The sequence below is a fragment of the Narcine bancroftii genome, chromosome 6 (genome assembly GCF_036971445.1).
Source record: "Narcine bancroftii isolate sNarBan1 chromosome 6, sNarBan1.hap1, whole genome shotgun sequence".
NCBI lineage: Eukaryota > Metazoa > Chordata > Chondrichthyes > Torpediniformes > Narcinidae > Narcine > Narcine bancroftii.
In genome coordinates this window covers 13,975,477-13,998,086 of record NC_091474.1, presented here as the reverse complement: position 1 = coordinate 13,998,086, position 22,610 = coordinate 13,975,477, and the positions used below count along the sequence as shown (strand labels likewise).

General features: G+C 42.3%; 2 protein-coding genes across 2 annotated transcripts in view; both read left to right on the top strand.

Annotated features, from left to right (window-relative positions):
• The first annotated feature begins 6,501 nt into the window (after positions 1-6,501).
• On the top strand, positions 6,502-13,969 carry LOC138735735 (serine/arginine-rich splicing factor 6-like). The gene is made up of 6 exons (XM_069884037.1): positions 6,502-6,732; positions 8,725-8,882; positions 9,468-9,586; positions 9,674-9,876; positions 11,177-11,272; positions 12,813-13,969. The coding sequence occupies exons 1-6, from the start codon at positions 6,626-6,628 to the stop codon at positions 13,171-13,173; spliced, it is 1,044 nt and encodes a 347-aa protein (XP_069740138.1). The 5' UTR covers positions 6,502-6,625; the 3' UTR covers positions 13,174-13,969.
• Positions 13,970-15,911: 1,942 nt separating this feature from the next.
• l3mbtl1 (L3MBTL histone methyl-lysine binding protein 1) overlaps positions 15,912-22,610 on the top strand; it is a 60,937-nt gene continuing 54,238 nt past the window's right edge. Inside the window, exons 1-3 of the mRNA XM_069888031.1 lie at positions 15,912-16,084; positions 18,689-18,859; positions 19,871-20,079. Of these exons, the coding sequence (XP_069744132.1) occupies positions 18,724-18,859; positions 19,871-20,079 (345 nt within the window). The 5' untranslated portion in view covers positions 15,912-16,084; positions 18,689-18,723. The remainder of the gene's footprint in view (positions 16,085-18,688; positions 18,860-19,870; positions 20,080-22,610) is intronic.

Below are 22,610 nucleotides of genomic sequence, written 5' to 3'. Positions count from 1 at the left end.
GGAGGGATGGGACTGACTGACCTCTACAGGGAACCAACAGGCACTTCACTAATTGGTATACTTTTACAACATAGCATTTTAGTAACATTAAAGATTGCTTGATAATGAAATTTTAAAATTCCATACTATTTCCAAATTTAATATTTTTGATGGTAAAGAAATTGCAAATTTATTTTTGCTATTGTTCATTGGACTTTAAAGTTTCAAAGAAATTAGAGCTTAAGTTGTTTTAAATAAAAAGTGCGACAATCATTAGATTGTTTTCTTTTGAAGTAATACTGAAGGTACAATATTCATATTGGTTTTTATTATGAATAAGAATATAAGAAATAGGAGCAGGAGCCGGCCATCTGGCCCATCAAGCCTGTTCGGCCATTCAGTGAGATCATGGCTGATCTGATGATCTCCATCGACCTGCCTTTTCCCCCATTTCCCTTAATTCCCCCACTGTGTAAATATCTATCCAAACCTATCTTAAATATATTTACTGAGGTCGCCTCCACTCCTTCAATGGGCAGCAGATTCAGCACTCTCTGGGAAAAGCAGTTCCTCCTCATCTACTGCCCTGAATTTTCTAGCTCTATTTTCCCCTACCACCCCCCACCCCACCAATAGATCCAACTTACCTACCTCGATCTTATCTGTGCCTTTTATAATTTTATACATTATAAAGATTATTATGCCGTAAAAATAGAAGGACAGAAGCTTAACTTTTACTTGTATGTTCAGGAGGTACCTGGGGCAAGTATTGTGGTTTCATGTCCTTCATGAGGTGTAGAGGCAGGCAAATTAATGAAGTCTTATTTGATGAGAGTATATCTATACTTAGAGTGGGGAATTGAAAATCACGGAGAAGTTGATCCTTGTATCATTTCCGACTGGGTGGTAATTTTGAAGTTTGCTGCATTTTAGATATTTGACTGCTTGCAAACATCATATACTATATGTGAATTTACTTCCAGATTAGCAGCATATTAAAATGATGTTAAGCATAATTACTCAAAACTAACCTTGAATAGATAGAAGCTGGTCATACCATAAATGGAAATATTGAGTCATTTGAAAGTTCAAAGTTCACTTGGTGGGAATACTTAAAGGTTGTATCTGTGTTTTTTTTTTCTTTACATAATATCAGTCCAAAGTCCCTGGAGCCTGTAAAATAAGGAATATGTAACTATTCTCATGTTTCTGCCTCTGGAGATTTGTTTTGCATTCCAATACAAATTTTATATTTGCCTTTACAATGGTGAAATCCCTGTTATCTGGAATTCAAGCAACAGGCAAAAAAAATTGTGGAATATAAAAAAGTTAAAAATATATAAATTTAAAATTGTCGTGCCTCGCCATTAGTTTGCCAATCACGTAATATGTAATATCAAGCAACCGGAAACTGCATCCACCAATCCCCACAGGGGGCAGATACCAGGCGTTTTTACTGTATATGACAATATGCTCATTATCATTAAGAAATATACAGTAGCTGTCGGTGACAGGTAACTTTTGCCTTGCAGCTTAGTTGAGGAATCAATAACAAAGTAATTTGTGCTGGGTTCATGCTCTTTTTAATTGAATGGAAAGAGATAGAGATTCTGTGAAAGAAGTGCTCTCCTTCATCTGTGCTTGCCGAGATGAACTTTGTCTTTTATTTTGTTTGAATTTGAACGTGATAATTTCATCCATATAATCAATACCATTCATTTGCTGGTGAATATCTGTGATGTTGAGTGTATTTCTGTATGAAAACATTTCCATCTGGGTGCCATTTTTGATATTCTCCTCAATGCTCTGCATTAAAACCTTGATTAATTAACAGACAAGCCAAAGGTTCAAAAAGGCTCTGAATTATATTATAATATATTTAAATTAGCCACGTGGGTCAGCAAAAGGAAGCACTGATGAGGTCCAATGAACATGCCAAGGGAAATAGAAACAATGGTGGTAAGAAGATGTTACCAGCTGGAAAATACAGCTGAGTGCAATCTGAAATTCCTTGAGGCTTAAGTCATGATAAACGAGGGCAGATTGTCTGGAGCAGATACTTGAAGTCAAAATTGCTAACATGTTCTCAAAAGTGCAGTGATGCACATGGCTCCAAACAAATAATGACAGGATGAAAGAAAATGTTCTAAATCTTTCAATAAATGGGGCACGGGAGAGGCAAAAAATTTTTTTAGCATGGAGCTGTTGGTGAGAGTCTTTTTTTTTGACCTGAGCTGCACCAAAGGAAAACCAAATTGCTGCTAATTCCTGAGCAGAGAGAAAATAGAGAATTGAAGAATTGTATGATGTGATTTTGACAGCACAGATTGAAGCAATTTATTACAACTGTTCTCTCTGGGGTGCTTCAATTTGGTGTTATGACCATATCCTAAACCCATTGTGTTCATTTTTTTGCACATGTTCTCGTTTTTCATTTTAAAGTTATCAGTTCCATCTTTATCAATGTTTCTGGTGGGATATTCCAGTTGACAGAAACCTGCTGCAAAACTATTTGCACGCAACTTTCTCTTTGATCTTTGATGATGATGTTATTATATTTAGCTCATCTAAGTCCAAGTTTACAGACCAAACGTACCTCATCAAAACTTCAAATATATTTTACTTAATGTAATTTAGACAGACAATGCAGTCACATGACCTTCTGGGCCATGAGTCCGTGCAGCCTAAATACCCCAATTTACTACAAACATTTTTGGAGGGTGAAACCAGAGAAGAGGAGAAAATGCACTCAGGCAAGGAGAGAACGTACAAACTCCTTCCAGATATCACCAGATTTGAACCCTGGCCATTGCGCTAACTGTGACACTCACTGGGCTGCCCTCGCATTGTGTGCATTGATTAGATGTTCTCTAACTCTTTACTCTCATGAAAGGTAGAACAAGTTCAATCTTGCCTTCATTAAAGACAAAGTATTTCATTGAGTATCATCTTTCTAAATAATGGAACCAGGGATTTTAATGGCAAAGAAGTCATTGGGTCAATAGGGACCATGCCAGTCAAAAAAGAACTATTCAGACCAACATCAGCACAGCACTCAATCCATTGGTTCATAGGTTATGATCAGTTCAGTACACGGGTGGCCAAGCTTGCTTCATGGAAGAGCCACATCCAATAAATTTCAGTTGTTTGAGAGCCGCAAGACTTGAAAATAATATTATTAACACATTTTTACTCTTACATACATGTTTTGTTTCTAAACTTTTTCAGAATTATTCAGAAATACATGTACATAATATTTATTCATGTAGTTTTTTAAATTGTTCATTTGTATTATTTTCAATAATCATAAAGTACACACACACACACACATACATATATATTTATACATATATATATATATATATATATATATATATATAAATATATATATACTCTAAATATTTTGTTTCTATTGGTAAATCTGCATTCGGGACATCGGGAGCTTGGATGGGAGGATGGAACCAGGTGTAAAGTCTGCATTCGGAGGTGTTGGGAACCCCGATGGGCTGGCAGCCAGGGTCTAGGCGAGAGTCCACGGTGGGGGTATCAGGAGCTCTGGTGGGCAGGCTGTCTGGACTGAGGAGAAAGTCAACGTGAGGGTGTCGGGAGCTCTGGCCAGATCCACAGCAAGAGTCTGTGGTCGGGGCATTGGGAGCTCCGAAGGGCAGGCAACCTGGATCAAACTCCCCTGATTTCACTGCCTGAAACATAGCCACATGCATCACGTGACACGATCGCAAGCCACACACACTAAAACTACCAGTGTGAGCACCGGCTTGTACAATTCTTGTCTCAGCTATGATATTTTCGCGAGCCACACATTCTATGTCAAACAGCCACGTGTGGCTCGCTATCATGGTTTGGCCACCCCTGCTCGAGTGTGCGTGCAGGGATGTGGCATTTGTACATTGTGTACCTGCAGAAGTTTGACAGAGTTTTGATTTTAGCGAGAAAAATTTGCATAGGTTGAAAAATGTGTGGATTATTTCATTAATTGTTTGTTTCCTGGCAATCTCCAAATCAAAGCCTTGTCCACAGCAAAACATTCTGGCTGGTTGCATCACTGTCTAATACGGAGGTGCCAATGCTCAGTTCAAGAAAAAAACCTCCAGAGGGTTATTAACTCTGCCTGGGACATCACGGGCACCAGTCTTCACTCCATTGAGGACATCTACAAGAGGCGGTGTCTTAAGAAAACAGCATCTATCCTCAAGGACTCCCCACTATCCTCTTTACTCTGCCACCATCAGGAAGGAGGTACAGGAAGCTGAAGATGATCACTCAGCAGCGCGACAGCTCCTTCCCTTCTGCCATCCTAAATGAGCAATGAACCACAAACACTGCCTGATTTTGTCTTTTTTCTTGCATTACCTTTATTTATTTTGTTAGGTGTTTTATATAAATGTTTGCAATACGATGCTGCCACAAAACAATGAATTTCATGACATGATCACTACAATAAATTTTGATTCTATGATTAAAGGACCACTGTCGTGTAACCTGCAGTACCAGAGGTCCCAGCACACTCAATCGCAGCTACACCAAGATAAGGAAAGCCTACCGTTCTTTCCCGAGATCACATTTTGACAAGTTGGATCACCTGGTTGTGCTCCTTCTGCCTTCATACAGACGGAGCCTAAAAATATGGTGTCCAGAGATTAGGATAGCTAGAGGGTAGTCACAGGAGGCTGAAGGACTTCCTCAAATCAGTGGTGTTCAAGGACTCTGCGGAGAATCTGGACATGTAAACGAGGGTTGTCACAGACTTTAGCAGAACAGCTGTAGATGAGTGTGTCCCAACCAAATCGTTCAGGGTTTTCCCCAACAGGAAGCCCTGGATGAACAATGAAATCTGGAACCTGCTGAGGCCCAGATCTCAGGCATTTAAGTCCGGAGATCCAGATCAGTGCAGTAGGAACAGGTATGACCTGCGGAAAGCTATCACCCGGGTGAAGTGGAGATTCCATATGAAAATAGAAACAACAAGGGACATCCGACAGCTATGGCAAGACCAGAGTCGGTGTCAGAACAAGTCTAATTGGGGGCTATTAGGATAACACCAGGTGGGGCACAAACTGACATTCTAAAATTCAAGGGGGGGGGGTGTCATACCTTCCATGAACCTCCTCTGTGAACGTTGTTACACTTCCACCTCCCTCCAGACCAGTGAAGACTGGTAAGAACATCTCCTCCACAATCTCCATTAGCACCAGAGCACCACAGGGCTGTATTCTTAGTCCCCTGCTCTACTCACTATACACCTGCGACTGTGTAGCTCGGTACGGCAATAACACCACTACAAATTTGCGATGATACCACAGTAGTGGGTTGTGCAAAGGAAGGGGTTGAGTCAGCGTACAGGATGGAGATTGAAAACTTGGCAGAATGGTGCCTTTCACTCAATGTCACCAAAACTTTGGAGCTGATCGTTGACTTCAGGTAGGCAAACCCAGAGGTAGACAATTCATATTTAAGTTGTTGTGAATCATGATCTCGGAGGAGCTTTCCTGGACCCCACACACCAATGGCATTGTGAAGAAAGCACATCAGCACCTCTCCTTCCTCAGGAGTTTGCGGAGGTTTGGTACGACATAAGAAAATGGGGAAAATTTCTCCAGAGATGTGGTGGAACGCTTGCTGACCAGCTGCATCACGGTCTGGTATGGGGACGCTAATAGTGGACACAGCTGAAGACATCACAGGCACAACCCTCCCCACCATCGAGTACATCCACAGGGAAAGCTGCTGTCGGAGAGCGGCAGCAATCATCAAGGATCCACACGACCCAGCACATGCTCTGTTCTCGCTGCTGCCATCAGGAAAGAGGTAGAGGTGCCGCCAGGTTCAGGAACAGCTGCTACCCCTCGACCATCAGACTCCTCAACAACAAACTCAATCGAAGACTCATTTAAGGACTCTTACCTCACGACGCTATTGGCGTGTTGAGTCCAGGAAAGATCGTCCGAGATAGTGTCTCCCAAGAGCTTAAATTTGCTCACCCTCTCCACCTCTGATTCTCCCCAATGATCACTGGATTGTCCACCTCTGGCTTTCCTTTCCTGAGGCCAACAATCAGCTCCTTCGTTTTGGTGGCATTGGGTGCGAGGTTACGGTTGGTGCACCATTCAGCCAAGTTTCCGATCTCCATCCTGTAGGCTGACTCATCCCCTTCCTTTATACAACCCATGACCATGATATCATTGGTTTACTGCTTTTCTTTTGGTTCCCTCTGTGCGCAGTCACTCTGTTATCTGTTTGCAGCTCTCTACATGCTGGCCCTGTGTCGTTTTTTTAATTGCATTACTAATTTGGTGGCAAACCTGCCACGCCTGCAGGGAAAAGGAATCTCAGGGTTGTATGTTGCCTGACAATAAATCTGAAATTGGATAAAATGGGGGGTGAGGGGAAGGGGGTGGGGGACTACATCTCCCACAATCCACCGCGGTCTCGTTGGCGGACGGACGCACAAAGTGATGATCCGCCCTCAGGAACCGGTGACGTCAAGGCAGGTTTGCGTCCCAGCAGCCGCCGCCGCCGCTGCCGCCAGGGGGGGGAGGGGCAGTTGCGCGCGAGCCTCCACGTTATCTGTGCACCGGCGCGCAGCACAAAGGCGCCCGTGGAGCGGCCGGCGGGCCACCAGTCGACCATGCCGCGCGTCTACGTCGGACGGCTGAGCTACCAAGTCCGCGAGAAGGACCTGGAGAGGTTCTTCAAGGGCTACGGGAAGCTGCTGGAGGTGGACCTGAAGAACGGGTGAGGTGGGGTGGGGTGGGGTGGGGTGGGGGGGGAGCGGCGGCGGCGAGGTCCGACGGGCCTCGATTTCCGGGCCTCCTCGCTGCCCCGTGCGGGCCTGGCCAGCGCGGGCCCCGGGGAGAGGGGCGAGGGCGCGGGGGGAGGGGTTGATTCTGCCGCGTGGAATGGGGATAAAATGGCGGCTCCGGGGGGTGGGGGGGGGGGTGGATCAGCTGCTGGAGGCGCTCCCTCGACCCCAAGAGCTCCAGACCCGCTCTTGGGTCCACCCCCCAGAATAAAAAGGGGGGGGGGGAGAGAAATGCAACCTCATGTTGGCCGCTTCATGCACCATTACCCGTGCAGGTCCCGGTTCCCTCTCCAGGATCGTCCCCCAGGGATTACATCAGAGCACTAGGAGCAGGCTTGACGGGCCGGATGGCCTCCCCTGCACCCAGTCTGGTGCCCTTCATCCTCGGCTTGCAACTGGAGTTTGGGTGAGACCGATTCTGGGGCAGGTTTTATTTACATGATTAATCCTCATCTCTGACTCAGTTAATTTCTGACCTGTAGCAAATGGGCAGTGTTCGCACCGCCCAAGATTGTTGCACGAAAAAGATCGACTGGAAGGCCGTCAAAAGCAATTCTTTTGGTGCAGCAAGTCATTTCAAATTTGCATTCCGGGATGGGTGCTCAACCCTTAAGAAAGCACCTTTCACTGAAAAGTAAACATTGCGAGGGCTTGGGGATTAAATGGGTTGATTTGTGCACGCTTTGGAGTGGGCCACTGAGAGAACAGTGGAACTGGGTTAAGGAGGGGGGCAGAGGAAGCAAAGTCTCCATTTTGGCAGAAGAACCATGATATTTGGAATTGGGGGTCGGCATGAAATCGTCTTTTGGAGGACTGATGCATGAATTTTGGCTTTAAATAAGTGATGGCTTCAATTGCCAGGAACTTGCAGATTTTATCCACAATGCAGTACATTTCCAGTCATCCAAAATGCTCTGGACTGGACGTGTTCACTGGATTTCTAATCTGCAGCCCAGTTTAAGCAGCGGAGTACTTGTATCGGCCATCGCCAATCCTCCCCGGGTGCCCACGGTCCCTTCTTGGATCCCTGACACCTCCCCACTGCCGTCGTGGAACCTGCTTGAGAGCCTGAGGTCCCCACTTGGATCCCTGACACCTCTCCACTGCCGTCATGCAAACTGTTGGGGAAACTCTAGCCCCGGCCGCTGACCCAGTGGAACTCCCGACGCCGCGGACTCTTAACCTGGACCCCCGACCACCTACTTAATGGAGCTTCGACTGCTGACTCCAGCATTGAACCAGTCTGCCTACCTGCTGGAGATCCCGACACTGAAGACGCTGACTCTCACCTGAGCTCGGGCCCGAGGTCCCTGCTCCAATCCCATCCCAGTAGCATCAGCATAAGACTTGTTCGGTATTGGTGATTAAAACAAAGAACAGGGGAAGGTTTTTCAAGCATGAACTAAAGTTTAATTCTGCCCTTGAGTCCAAGAGAGCTCTGTTGGATTCAAGGTGGCGCTAACAGCATGTCAGAGTCCCACTTGAGCACAGCAGTTTTTAAAAAAAAAAAAATCAACTTGTGACATCATGTTGCCACCATTTTTTTTGTGGATAACTGGTAATTTCGTTCAAGTGACTCTTGGATAATTGGAAATGTACTGTACTCCAATTTAGCTTCAAAACTCATGTCAACTTGTTTTGCCCAATCTCATCAACATTGGAATACAGTATTGGAGGCAGCCCATTTCCCCCCACCCCCCATTCTAGATTCCATGAGGTAATAATCTAATTTCTTATACTTCATTAATACCAATTGGTAACCATAATTTGACTATTTTATCTTTACTAATGTTTGTTTCTTTGGAAGTTATTGACTGGAGTTTATTTTTAATTCTTCCCAGTGGATTTTTATTGAAAGAAACTAAAAGTTTTGCTGTCCATGTGAGATATCTGCAGTTGATGAGCAGCCTTTTTCTTTCCTTTAGATATGGATTTGTTGAGTTTGAAGATTCTCGTGATGCAGATGATGCAGTCTATGAACTGAATGGGAAAGAGCTTTGTGGTGAGCGCATAATTGTCGAGCACGCAAGAGGACCACGGCGTGATGGGAGCTACGGTGGTGGTTATGGAGGTGGCAGTCGCAGTGAGTGATTTTTGTTCAACGTGCCTTACTTTACTTTATAAATTTACTCTTATTTACAAATTCCAATAGTTTTTTTTATTATTATTTAAATTGTATAACAATGAAAGTGTTCATCCAAACTTGTTAATGAGACCTTGATTTTTTAATTGAAAGAATCCATTGCGGCTAAGATGTCTGCCCGTTCCGATTGACTTTGGCTTTGCCTTACATTATGTAGCCTTTGGCGTTTGGCTGACCTAATGGAAGCCATGACGACAGCTGCCTTTGCCATTAGACCCTGGGTGATGAGGATGCCAAGGGTTAGAAATATCTGGTTAATCTGAACTAAGTGCCTGTTACCATATGTGTGTTGTACCAAACTTCTAAAATCTGCTAGAATGTAAGTACATGATGTAATATTTAGTTTTCAATTTTGACAAAACTTGTGCAGACATGCATGGTACATAATTGTAGCATATAGTCTAAATACAAAATGAATATGTAATCATTAACACAATTATGGTATTAAATATTCTAAAATATTTTCATGATTAAAATAATACTGATAATTTAATACTGACTGATTTTACTGTTAAACCTCTTAAGGCAGCAGTGGTTATGGATATCGAAGAAATGGAAGAGAAAAATATGGGCCACCTGTCCGCACAGAGCACAGGCTTATTGTTGAAAATCTTTCAAGTCGTTGTAGCTGGCAAGATCTAAAAGTTGGTCTTATTTTTTAAAATTTCTGTCAAATAAATTAGTATTTAAGTGCCATTGATTTCTAACTGGCTTTTGTTTATTTTTGTAAGGATTTCATGAGACAAGCAGGTGAAGTGACTTATGCAGATGCACATAAGCAACGTATGAACGAAGGTGTGATTGAATTCCGATCTTACTCCGACATGAAAAGAGCTTTGGACAAGCTGGATGGCAGTGAAATCAATGCAAGAAAGATACGATTGGTTGAAGACAGACCCCGTAATAGACGCTCTTCTTCTGGCAGTAGGTCCCGGTGAGCATTTTGTTAAAGTGCTGATTTTACAGATTGATCCAGGCGCTCAACTGCATGAGTGAGGTAAAAATAGGAAAATAATCTGTCCTTTGAACTTTTCCAAAATGATAATTTAACCCAACATGCTCTGAAGTTTTGCTTCCAGTGGTTGCAGTTGTCATTTCCCTATGTTGGGAAAGTTGGAGAAAGAGTTAGGTTGTGAGAGCCTTTTGGAAAAACCGAAAGCATTCAAGTGTCTTGATGGGTTTAAATGAGAGCTTATGGCTGAAAACTGATCGCGTGGCAATTAAAAAGTTTTAATCGTCTTCTGCTCTGCTGTCACTATTGTCCCATTGAAATTTCATTTTCACTTGTTCTTCCTGTTGTATATTTTTATTTTCATCTCCTTTTCACTGACCGATGTGCCTTGAAGGAAGGACAACTTGCATTGTGAATAGTATTGACTTTCTTTTAGTTTGTTTACACCAAAACCCAATTTTCCCTTTGGTTGCACATAAATAGATGAAGAACTGGGTACGATCTCGCGTCAATTTATCTGTCAAGCCAGTGTAGTCTCAAATCAAATTTTATGATCGTAAGTGTCTAGTTAAGAAGAAATGCCATTGGCTGTTTACATTTGTGTTAGGTATGTGCAGATTAGATGGTCATTTCTTTTATTATGGCAGTGATTGATGCAACATGTAAATGTTTGTCTTTCTCTGCCAAACATTTCCATTTGTGCACATAGCTTTGGTATAGTTGCATGGGTTGGTGATGTTTTGGAAATTTTGTTCAGAGACGCATTCTTGTTGCTGCTTGTCAGGCGTAAAGGCCATGCATTGTCAAATTCAAACATTACCAATTGCTCCCAAATATAGTGTTGACTTGTCCTCGCTCAACAATAATAATAGCAGGAGCACCAAACTGAAGCATGTAGTTGAAGACCAAATGCCTTCACATCTTATGGATATGCAAAATAGCAGTGTTTGATATGAGTCACAGCATTTGAGTTTCCTCAACTGGAAAATGTAGATTGACATGAAATTATAATCGCAAGGTACAAATTTCAATCAAAAGTAACCATCCAAACACAAAAGTGCTGAAGAAACTTGGCAGGTAGTACATGGGACGAGTTAACTTTGATGAAGGGCTTGGTCCCAAACTTTTGTCTTCCTGTGGAGCCTGGTGAGTTTCTTTCGCTTTTGTGCATGAACAACAATCATGGCGTCTGCAGATTTGTTTTAGTCCGTCCAAGCCTGGCTTTGGAGGTATCTTTAGTGCCTATTCGTTTCTACTTGCTGATTTTTTTTTTATTTCACAGGTCTAGGTCTCGAAGTCGTCGTCGTTCTCGCAGTAGAAGTCGTAGAAGTAGCCGAAGCAGATCTGCAAGTGCCTCAAAGAGCAGGTCTCGTTCTCGGTAAGTAAATGAGTGGATTAATTTGATAAATTGTATTCTTGGAAGGCACATTTGCTGTTGCTTCAGAACGGGGAGCCATGTAGAAAGCTGCGCTTCAACTTGAAAAATTGAAAGACAAAGAAAATGTCTGATAAGGTTGAAACTGCAAATGTAAAAAAATGACTTGGAGTAATGAAAGCTTGCTAATTGGTGTGGAGGTGGTGTAAACGGAGTGGAGGAAATTCCCTGCTGAAATTTTCTGACAAAGTACAGCAGTTACTGGAAAACTGACTAAAGGAGAATGCTATGTAAAGCATATACACCAAAGCCAGCCTTTCCAGGAGGTTTCCAGCTCCATTTTCTCTGGTGCCATCTTGTGTGAAGTGGCTTCCAGTTCCATATTCTCCCCTATGTTCCCCCTTTTCCAGTTTGCCGGAATAAACAGTTATCTGAATAACAATTATGGACTGAATCGTAATTTCCCAATCTATTTTAGCTTCTCCGTGATGAGAAGAGTAAATAAAATAAGTTGGGTATTATATTTTCTGGAGCAGCACGAGAAGGAAAGAGGGTGTTGGTAAAATTTAGAAGAGTGGGCTGAGAAGCCATGGATGGTAGTTATTCTCTCAGAATGTTGAAAAGAGAGTGATGTTTTTGATGGGGCTACTTTGTTCACTAAGTTGGAGCATGATCTGCCACATCTGGAGTCTGGTATTGTGGAAGAGACTGGTGGAAAAGGACAGGAATTTTACGTTGAGATCCCTGTTAACTATAGTGAAGGAAGCCACAGATATGAGAAAAATACATCCCAAAAGTGCTGATGGATGTATGTTCTGTCATTCATCAAACTGTCAAATTACCTTGTTCTCTTATGCTTTCAAATATTTTCCATTTCATATAAAAGGTCATCTGCCTGAAATGCTCACCTTGCTTTATTTCTCCTTCCACATATACTCCCAAACTACAGTGAGCATTTCATGTTTTGTGCTTTTATCCAAGAAAGCTAAATCTGGATTATGTTTAATTGAAGGTTCAACACTGATATTAGCTCATTTATATGATCCTTGTGTTCATCAGTGATCTGTGCTTTGAATGTTTTAAGGTATTTTTGTCCGCTTTACCATGTGTAAGTTACAGCATTGACAAGTTATCTGGTTTAAACCTTCTCTCATCTATGGATACTGTTGTTTTAAATCTCAACTTTGAGTGTCCTTTGTCCCAGCAACTGTCATTTGTTATTTGAGGCATGGTAGGTTTTATTTGACGGTTGGAAGTTTTGTGGCAAATTATGAGCTGGTTTGCAGAATAGTAGTCAAATAGTGGTCTTTGCAAGCAATTTTTGTCAAAGCAGACATGAAAGAGACCTTAAGAATCAGTAAGTGCCAAGACTGAGAGAAGTTGGCTCTCAGTCTGAGAACCAGCTGATCTCAGTAAGCTGCACAATATAGTTAAAGAACAAGTCATACACAATTTGATTAAACAGTATGTATCGCTCAGTTCTTTGAAAAGTGAGAACTATTACATGAACTTTTTAACATTTACTTTGATTTCCCAAATATAGATCAAGAAGCAAGGGCCATTCTAGATCCAAATCGAAGACTCCTGGAAGAAAATCAAGATCAAGAAGCAATTCTAAAGTCGAGTCAGATCATGGATCCCGATCTCCAAGTAAATCAAAATCTGACTTGAATAACAAGTCAAATAACAAGTCTCCCCAAGTTAATGGTAATGGAGATACAAAATCAATATCTCGTTCATGTTCAAAGTCCCGTTCAAGATCAAGGGAAGTATCTGTTCCAGTGTCACCAGGGAGATCAAAGCCAAAATCGGAAAACTTGTCACCATCCAACTCTCATTGTAGATCAGTGTCCAGGTCAAGATCTCGATCAACGTCTAGGTCAAGATCTGGTTCTAAGGATTAGCAACCTATTTCTCATGACTCGAGCCTGTTGTATGTCCTTCTTTACAGTACCTGTACATGTAAATGCAACTTTGAGACTCCAGGTTTTTCCAAACTGGTGTTTTTCTTTTTAGTGTAGAGTGCAGTGTAGGGATGATTGTATATAAACCTGATCAATAAATTGTTGAGCAATAAGTGCAAATATAGCCATTTTCCCCCTAAAAATATTAAAGCTAAATAAAAAGGCTATTCAAGGGTAGCCCTTTTTAAATTTCCCTGTCTTTTGTCACTTGAATGATGCACAAAATATTGTGCATGAAGAATTGGCACAAAAGATTGTGATCGCATTTGGATGCCAAAACTCAAACTTTTTAAATGACAAGTTATGTCACTGAATTTATACTTGAGCTCAAATGAACCAATTAAACTCCCTGTGATGACTTTTATCGAGTAGGCAATGGAATACTTTTATGGAGATGGTAAGGCCATTGTGCATAATTCTGCCTGAAATGCCCCATGTCAAAATGCACTCCCATTTTGTGGTGGTTGGTGTCTATACATCTTGCCGTACATACTAATGATGTAATCTTGTCGAACTTGCGTGTAGCCAAATAGAGCTCATTGACCAATGACTGAAAATAAAATTGCACATTTGTATGGTACGCAATCAAGTATGCATAACCTTACACCTAATATGCAAGTAATCTATTGTAATTTAGGTTGAACTTTGTGCAGGCCAGCATTTACAGATGCATGGATTTTTTTTACATCTGATACATATTTGAAATATGCATGGTTTCAATAAAATATTATTGTGACTTTTGTATTTCTATTTCTTCTGGGCTTCACTGCTTTCTTGGTTAATAAATGTATAATAATATTTTTAAAAAGTAACTATCTTGTTATACATTAGATCACGATGTTAACTGTATAACTGAAGTCTTGTAAGTTCTTCCAGTAGCTGTACATGTAAATACCATATTGAGACTTCAGGTTTTTCCAGATCTGTTTTTTCTTTCTCATGTAGAATGGAATGTAGTAACTTGTTCATAAACTGCAATGACAGCAATTTTTTTTTTACAAAACATTAAAGATAAAATGCTTTGGAGGTAGTTTAATCTTCACATTTCCCTACTTGAGTCCACAAAATGCTGTGTGAAGAGCATCCACAGAGCACATACATGATTTTTCAGTCTAATTATTAAAGAAATTGTACAATAAAATCATGGTGTACATGGGGCAGGGAAAATTTTCTGGTGGAGTAGGTTTAGATAGGTTAGCTCTAGTTAGGCCTGTACTGTTGTGTTCTAAGTGACATGTTAGATAGGTTAGCTCTAGTTAGGCCTGTACTGTTGTGTTCTAAGTGACATGTTAGATAGGTTAGCTCTAGTTAGGCCTGTACTGTTGTGTTCTAAGTGACATGTTAGATAGGTTAGCTCTAGTTAGGCCTGTACTGTTGTGTTCTGAGTGACATGGTAACAATCTGGAATGAATGTGTTTTTTCACATGTTGACACCTAACAGCAGCATAACATGTTTGTATTCATTTAATTTCAATCATGGAAATGTGTACATCTTTTGATGGAAAAACTTGCTGAGATGTCCATTTTTCTCTGAATCTTTCAAACACCTGATATCTCGAAGGCAGAAAAACCTGTATGTGGAAGTGGTGGTCCTATAGGGAATATGTCCTATTTTCACCTTGACATCCAACCAAATAGAAATGTGTCTGACCAGTGTACTGCAAAGTGCTTTATTGATGTGGCTTGTTCTTGGACATCCAATCATGGGTGATAGTGTAATCATTGAAGTTGTTTGAATCGGCGTTTATTTGAATGTTGTAAGAGATGAAACAATTTTGGATTTTTAGCAGATGAAGTCGACAGATTGGAAATCGTTTTTAAAAAAAACTAGTTAACATTCTCCCGAACACAGGTGTATTCTGGAAGTGGTAGAGTAAGTGAATTTTGAATTCACTGGAATAAAGCATTTACCATCTGAAGCTCGTGGTGATGTAATTGTCAACCAAAGAACAAAACTGAAAGGTTAGCATTGATCTCAAAGTGTTAATTTCGAGGAGTAAAATGTTTGTAATCATGCAAAAGAATCCCTGTTCCAGTAAGATGCAGTGTGAAATGCTGTGCCAGTCACCTCTCAAGTGTGGAATGATGCTCTCTGCAAGGAGGTTGTCTTGTCAAATCCTTGGAATTTTAATGTTTCTGCATCTTTTAGTCACGGGATTAGATACCATACGGGGGTCCTCAACTTTGAAAGCTTCCAATTGGAGTCCAGAAGGTGATGTCCGGACGCCGGGGATAGTTTTTGAGCCTTGGCAAGTTGAAAGTTGCCGCCCCTTTGAACGCTCGGAGAGGTGTGCCTGGAACCGATCAAGCGGGGCGCCCACCTTTCACCGTGAAGGTCGAGCCAGCCATGGGGTTGGTTTGAGACCGGTCCCCAAGAAAGCTCGGCGCCCCGACTGCACATGCGTGTGCACAGCACGCTCAGCGGGATCGGGCGCCAGAAACCTCGCCGTTTCGGGGGGTCTGCAGGGTTTCTTTCTGAAATCGGCAGGATCCCGTCGAGCGGAAGCATCTGCATCTCTTCCAATTCTGCAACCTCTCAAATCATGTATTTCTTCAGCGCGACCTCCTGATTCGGAGCATTTGGGGTCCGCGCATCGGAGACAGAAACCGCAGACGTTTGCGTGGCGAGTGGAGGGGGGGGGGGATCTGCGAATTGGACCCCCTCCCTTTTAAACCATTGGTTGCAGAACTTGGGCAGCCGCATCTCCTGCTGTGAAGGGACCGGGGCTCGGCTGGCGTTGCATCCTTCGCTTGCATGGTCTTTTCAGGCTGTTGAGATGGACCCAAGTGAAAGACATGTATCGCACTGAATGTGACTGTAGCTCTTGTCCTTGGCAGCACCGCCATTTTGGTAAGAAACTGCATCTTTTGCATGGTTTTCTCAGTCCATTTTTTGAAAGCTCCCGAAATCAGGAGACAGGCATTCGCCGCATGGGGATGGGGGTTGGGGGGGGGGGGGGGGGGGCATGGTTCTTGGTGCAGGAAGGCGAGGCTGAAGTTTCAATGGCTTCATACCATTGCATATCTAGTTATTCAAAACTGCAGAATTAAAGTACTCCTGAACACAACAGGCTTGTTTCTTGAGCAACATTATTCATTGCATGCTGGAAATAGGCAAGAGATGCAGAGGCGATTTGGGATTGTCTCTTGACACTAAAATGGACTAGATGTATCAGATGATCAAACATTTTGTATTGCCATTTTATATTGATATGCCTGCAAAGATCTAATTCCAGACTTGCATTTCCCCAGGTGAGTGATTGAATGTGGCAATCGTTGATTTTAAAATAATAGGGACAGAGGGGATGAAATGCCTGGTGTAAATAAAAAGCTAAAGTCAAACAATCTTTACTTTGTACAAGTATGTATTGTTCTTCAGTCCCTGAGGAAAAGATTAAGATTTTACTTGAGTGATGCTATCAAATAGTTTTTTTTAAACCCATCCTATGCTGGCATCACCAAAACAAAAGCCCTTTTCACACCGCCGATTCTGTGTGGGTTGACCGGCTCATTTAGCGGGTCTGTTCCCGGTAAATCGTGCAGTGTAAAATGCCCCGACCTGGCAGGGTGATTTTAAGTTCCTGTTCCCCCCTCGGTGGGGGCAAGGGTCAGAGCCCAGCCGAGTTAACTCACTAATCGTCTTCTGGTGGAGCGAAAAAGCAACCCGCTCTCGCATTGTCCACCGCTGGAGGCGGGGCACCCCTCAAAATACCTGGTTGCCGATTAACAGCGTCAATCACGGTGCAATGGGAAAGGCTGAAGAGTGCAGCATGTTTGGTAAGTTTTCTCACTTCCTAGGAGGGTTGGGAAGGATTCTGGAGATCTCAAATGCTAAAAACATGAAATGACCCAGGGAACATTTATATGGAGATGCTATTAATTTGACAGTCCGTGGTTTTTTTTTAAATTAGAACAGGAAGGTTTTTGAAGTGAAAAGCTTTTAGGAAGTGCAGACAGGGAGTGTGTATTGTCATGAAGGGGAGGGAAAGAGGAAAGGAACAAAAGGTTTGCATTTTGGGCTGGAGGAGGGAGGGGGTGGTTAACTGGGTAAGCAAATATGCAGATGATACGAAAATAGGGGGAGTGGTGGAGCGTGAGGAAGGTTTTCTTGAATGACAGGAGGATTTGGTTTAAAAGATGGCAGATGGAATTCAATGTAGACAAATGCGAGGTGATGTATTTTGGGGAAAAAAAAACCAAGATAGGACATCTGCAGTTAAGGGGAGGGCATTGAGTTATACAGAGGGATCTTGAAGTTATGGCTCAGAGTTCATTGAAGGTGGATTCCCATGTTGACAGGGTGGTTAAGAAGGCATATGGTATGCTGGCCTTCATAAATCATAGTATAGAGCATAGGAGCTGGGAAGTGATGCTGCAGCTGTTTAAGGCATTGGTGAGGCCAGGTTTGGAGTGTTGAGTTCAGTTCTGGTCTCCAAATTATAGGAATGATATAGATAAGGTGGAGAGAAGATTTACAAGGATGTTGCCTGGCTTACAACATCTAGAGTACAGAGAAAGATTACGGAGACTGGGACTTTATTCATTGGAATGTGGACAGTTGAGAGGGGATTTGATAGAGGTATTTAAAATTATAAAGGGAATCGATAGACGTGAGTAGATTCTTTCCCCTGAGGGTGGGGGAGGTTGCAACAAGAGGGCATAAGTTAAGGGTAAGGGGGCAAAACTTTTAGGAGAAATGATCACTCAGGGAGTGGTGGCAGAATGGAATGATCTTCCAGAGGAGATAGTTGCGGCAGGGTCCTTTCTGTCATGTGTACATGGATATGAGGGGGTTGGAAGTTTATGGGTGGAGAGCGGGAAGGGAGAACTAGTGGAGTTGTTCAAGTGAACCGGCACGGACTTGAAGGGCCGACATGGCCTGTTTCCATGCTGTAAACTGTTATATGGTTAATAAATCATTTATATAAAGTGATGGTGCAAAGGGGGAAAAAAGTGAATTTTTTTAAGACAAGTTAGAAATAGAAAGTTTGATCGCAGTTGAAATGTTAATGGTTACAACCATTTTAAAGAAGGAAGAAAACACAATCTAAGGTGAGGTGGCCAACCTTATCATTTTAAATTTAGACATACAGGCCATTTTGGCCCACAAGTCTGTGCCTCCCAATTCAACTACATTCCAGAATCCAGTACGTTCTCGTGGGCTGAAATGGCCTGTGACCATGCTATAAGCCTAAATTAAAAAGGTTGCCCATCCCTGGTCTTAGGGTTCAAGAACCCGGAGCATTGTGGAAGAAGGACATAAACATTAGGAGTAAACTGTGCTGCTCTTGTACCCATTGAGTTGAACAATACAAGACCCTGATTTTTATGCAAGCTAAACAAATAAAAATCTTGAAAGAGGTATTTCAGTTATCTAAATGAAAGAATCTATTAATTATTACCTTGTGACTTTACACGTTGGATTGATTGTTGAATATTGCTAATTTCACAATAGGGTGAGTGGAAATCAACAGGTGAATAATTCTTACAATGAATAACAGAGTGGGCTTGGAAGACCTGATGCGCAGCAATGTGGCCACATCCAGTGAAGTCAGCTTGCATGTGGTGACCAGCAACAGCTCTGCTCAGAACACTCATTTGTCAACCAAAGCCTTCATTATTCCAGGTGTGTTGTGTAAAAGGCAAAAGTGCATCGGGTGTCTCTAGATCATTAAATTAGGACAGGCTCCTGAATTCCCAGAACCTAGGTGGATAGTACTTTATACATCTTAATATTTTAATGTGTTTAACTTCTATTCTAACTTTGTATTTATAAATATAAAGCACTATCTTGTTTTTACCATGCGAGCATGGAATGAATGATAAGGTGCCCAGTGAACCGTCTCAGCCCCATCCTTTTGCCTTCTCAGCTGCTGCTTGACTCTGCCCACTGAGTTCCTCCAGCAGTTTGTTCCAATTTGCTACTGCATTCCAGCAATGAGTGAGAACTTATATATTTTGATAATGAAATGTTACAAGCATGCAGGTAAATTAAGAAATTTAAAATACAAGAGGATTTCTGTTGAAATAATGGCAAATTGTAACATTTCAGTCCTGGTTGCATGATATGTATGCCCAATGTAACGGTCATCGTCAGCATTTAAGTGCTAAGACTTAGTGGGGTTGCACGGTTAGCACAAGCTATTACAGCATCACCGACCCAGGTTTGAATCTGTCGATTTCCCCAAGGAGATTGTGCATTCTCCCTGTGACCTTGTGGGTTTCCTCTGGGTGCTCCATTTTCCTCCCATGTTCCAAAGAGGGACAAGGGTCACATGGGTGGTAAATATTTGTGAGCCAGAAGGGCCTGATACTGTGCTGCATCACTTTTAAAAAAAAATAAAAGACGAAGGATATGCAGATATTCGAAATTGATTTTTTTTTTCATTTTAGTTTTTAAACAAAATAATGTCTACAGTATTCTAAACCTTACCATGGTTGCAACTATAATGAAAAGTTGACTGTGTAATGAATTGAGGATTACAATATCAACATTAAAGAGATTTTGGTGGTAACAATTTTGTTTTCTGAGAGAGATGTCTCTAGATTTGACATATTGTAAAGTTATAGTCAACTTTAATGAATAAGTTTGTCAGATTTTACATCTTTGTGTTTCTTTCAAATAAAAAAAAATTAGTTAATGCAGCGGCAAGTCTTCGAAAACCTCGGAGTTTCTCCAGAGAAAACCAAGCCATTTCTTTGCCAATCAAAGCAGAGCAGTCAGATAGCACTGTGCCAGTCACTGCAACAATTAGTCCGCAGATCAGTGGAGTGCACAATTGTGATGTCATCAGTGTTTTGGAGTGGAAAGATGGGATTGCTACCTTACCTGGGAGCAACTTGAAGGTGAGCAATTACTTTTGAATATGAACATCTTTTGCCCTTTTACAAAATTCGCTGCCTTATAAAACTAATGCATGAAGCAAATAGAGATTGCAGCATTATTCTTTTCATACATTTTTAAAAATTGCTCCTCAAGTTCAGTTCATGTTTATTTATCATCCAATTGTACCAATGGAACCCAACGAAACAGCGTTCCTTGGTCCCACAGTGCAAATCAGATACAACACAAGTGCAGTACATGTATACGTATATTTAAAACAAATATTAATAAATTATGGAGAGTTGTTTTGGCAGTTCATCAGTCATTCAACAGACTCACTGCCCATGGGATGAAGCTGTTCCTCAGCTTGGTGGTCCGGGCTGTAATACTTCTGCATCTCTTTTTTGACAGAGTAGCTGGAAGTCACTGCAGGTGGGGTGGTAAGGGTCCCCATTAATTTATGAGCCCGCTTTAAATGATCCCAGTAATCCTCACTGCTGCCTTTATGGTCCTGTGGTTTGACCTCTGATCCAATGTTGTACAGCAATAACACTGCATTGCGATGCAGCTGGCCGGGACGCTCTCGATACAGCTCCTGTAGAAAGTTGACAGAATGGTAGCCGGTAATCCTGCCCACCTCAGCCTTCTGAGGAAGTGCAGTCATTATTGCAGCTTCCTGACAAATGAGGAGATGCATGTCCAGGGAAGGTCACTTCTTAGGTGGACTCCGAGGAACTTGGTGGTCCCCACTCTACACTGCTATTAATGTGTTATGGAAAATGGTTGTTCCTGGTCCATAAGTATCCCCTTTATCTTATCGACATTGAGACTTGGGTGATTTGTTCACCGTTTCACAAGATTATCCACGTCTTTGCTGTAGCGCGACTCATCATTGTTGCCGATGAGGCCAACAGTTGTCGTGTTATCTGCAAACTTGATGACACTCTTGGAGCTGAAACTGGTCACGCAGTCATGGGTCAGTAGTGTGGACAGGAGCATACCTCCCTGAAGTGCGCCAGTGCTCAGCGTGCTGGTGCTTGACATTCTGCTGCTAACCCAAAGAGGCTGGTCTCTCCATTAGGAAGTCCAGAATCTAGTTTCAGAGAGAGGTGCTGAGTCCCAGCGAGGATCAGTCTCTGGAGGATGATTGTATTAAATGCTGAGCTGAAGTCGATGAACAGCAGCCTGGTGTATGAGGCGTCGTTCTCCTGTTGGGTCAGGATGGAGTGGAGGGACAAGGCTAAACCATTCATCAGAGGATCAATTCCATCTGTAGACTCATTGGAGCCTGGACTTCCTAATGGAGAGACCAGTCTCTTTGGGTTCGCAGCAGAATTTCAAGCACCAGCTTGTGAAACGGTGCACACATCACCCAAGTCTCAATGTCGATAAGATAAAGGGGATACTTATGGACCAGGAACAACCATTTTCCATAACACATTAATAGCAGTATCTCTGGGAGGTTTGGTTTTATACATGCCATCACCAGACACTCGAAGCATTTTATATTGTTTGTCATGCCACGAGGTGGTGGTCATTGAGGCCTGGTACTGTGGCCCTCTTCAGTACCGGGATGATGGTAACTACCTTGACACTTGCAGGAACAATGTTTTACTGCTGCAATGATGTGTTTAAGATGTTCGTAAGTGTCCACATCAGTTGGTTTGCCCAATTGCATGGAAATTGACGTTAACTGTTACCTCTCCCAAATTATTACGTTTCATTTGTGAGCCTGTCAGTAGCAGCTGTATGGCCATCCTGAATTGAAATTTCACAAGTGTGATGTATATTTTGTGGTATGTTGGGTGGCAGGTTTAGTGTAGTGGTTAGCACTGCGGCAGAGACCCTGGTTTGACTCCAGTGCCGTTTGTACATCCTCCCTCTGTCTGTGTGGGTTTCCTCCTGGGGCTCTCATTTTTTCCAACATGTATGGAAGTTGTAGGTGAATTAGGGTATTTGGGCGGTGCGGCCTCGTTAGCCGGAAGGGCCTGTTATCGTGCCGTAGGTCTGCACTTGAAATTGAAAATAACATGAAAATTATAGATGGTTTTTCCTACCCTTGCCATGGATGTTGGCCAGATTGTAGTTGCATTAAGATTACGGCCATAATTCCAAGGCCCTGCTAAGTTAATCACTACAGTTAACATTGCCCTGATTTGAAAAAAAAAAATTTGGCCCAAGAGGTCTTCTCACATGCCTCTGCTCCCTGAAGCTTTGTCGGCAACTGAATAAAACTTAATGATGTGTGCTGCAAATGCTGACTATCCAAATGGCATTGTATGGATGCTTATGCATGTTCCTGTAAATGATGACCCACCCAGTGAATTGTCAGGTGCGCAGGGTTTTTTTTTCCGGTACAAATAAAACTTTATTGCACTGGACAGGGCGACTTAACATATCACCTGGCTTTCTGCTTTTAGTTGTTCTAAAACGTACCAAGACTCAAAAGTTTGGAGGGCCAATTTACCTGGTCCTTCACATTCCTTTTCTCCTCGTTGTATTTTCTATTGATTTGAGAGAGGTCTTGATGTGATTCTCACCGCCACTTTCTAAA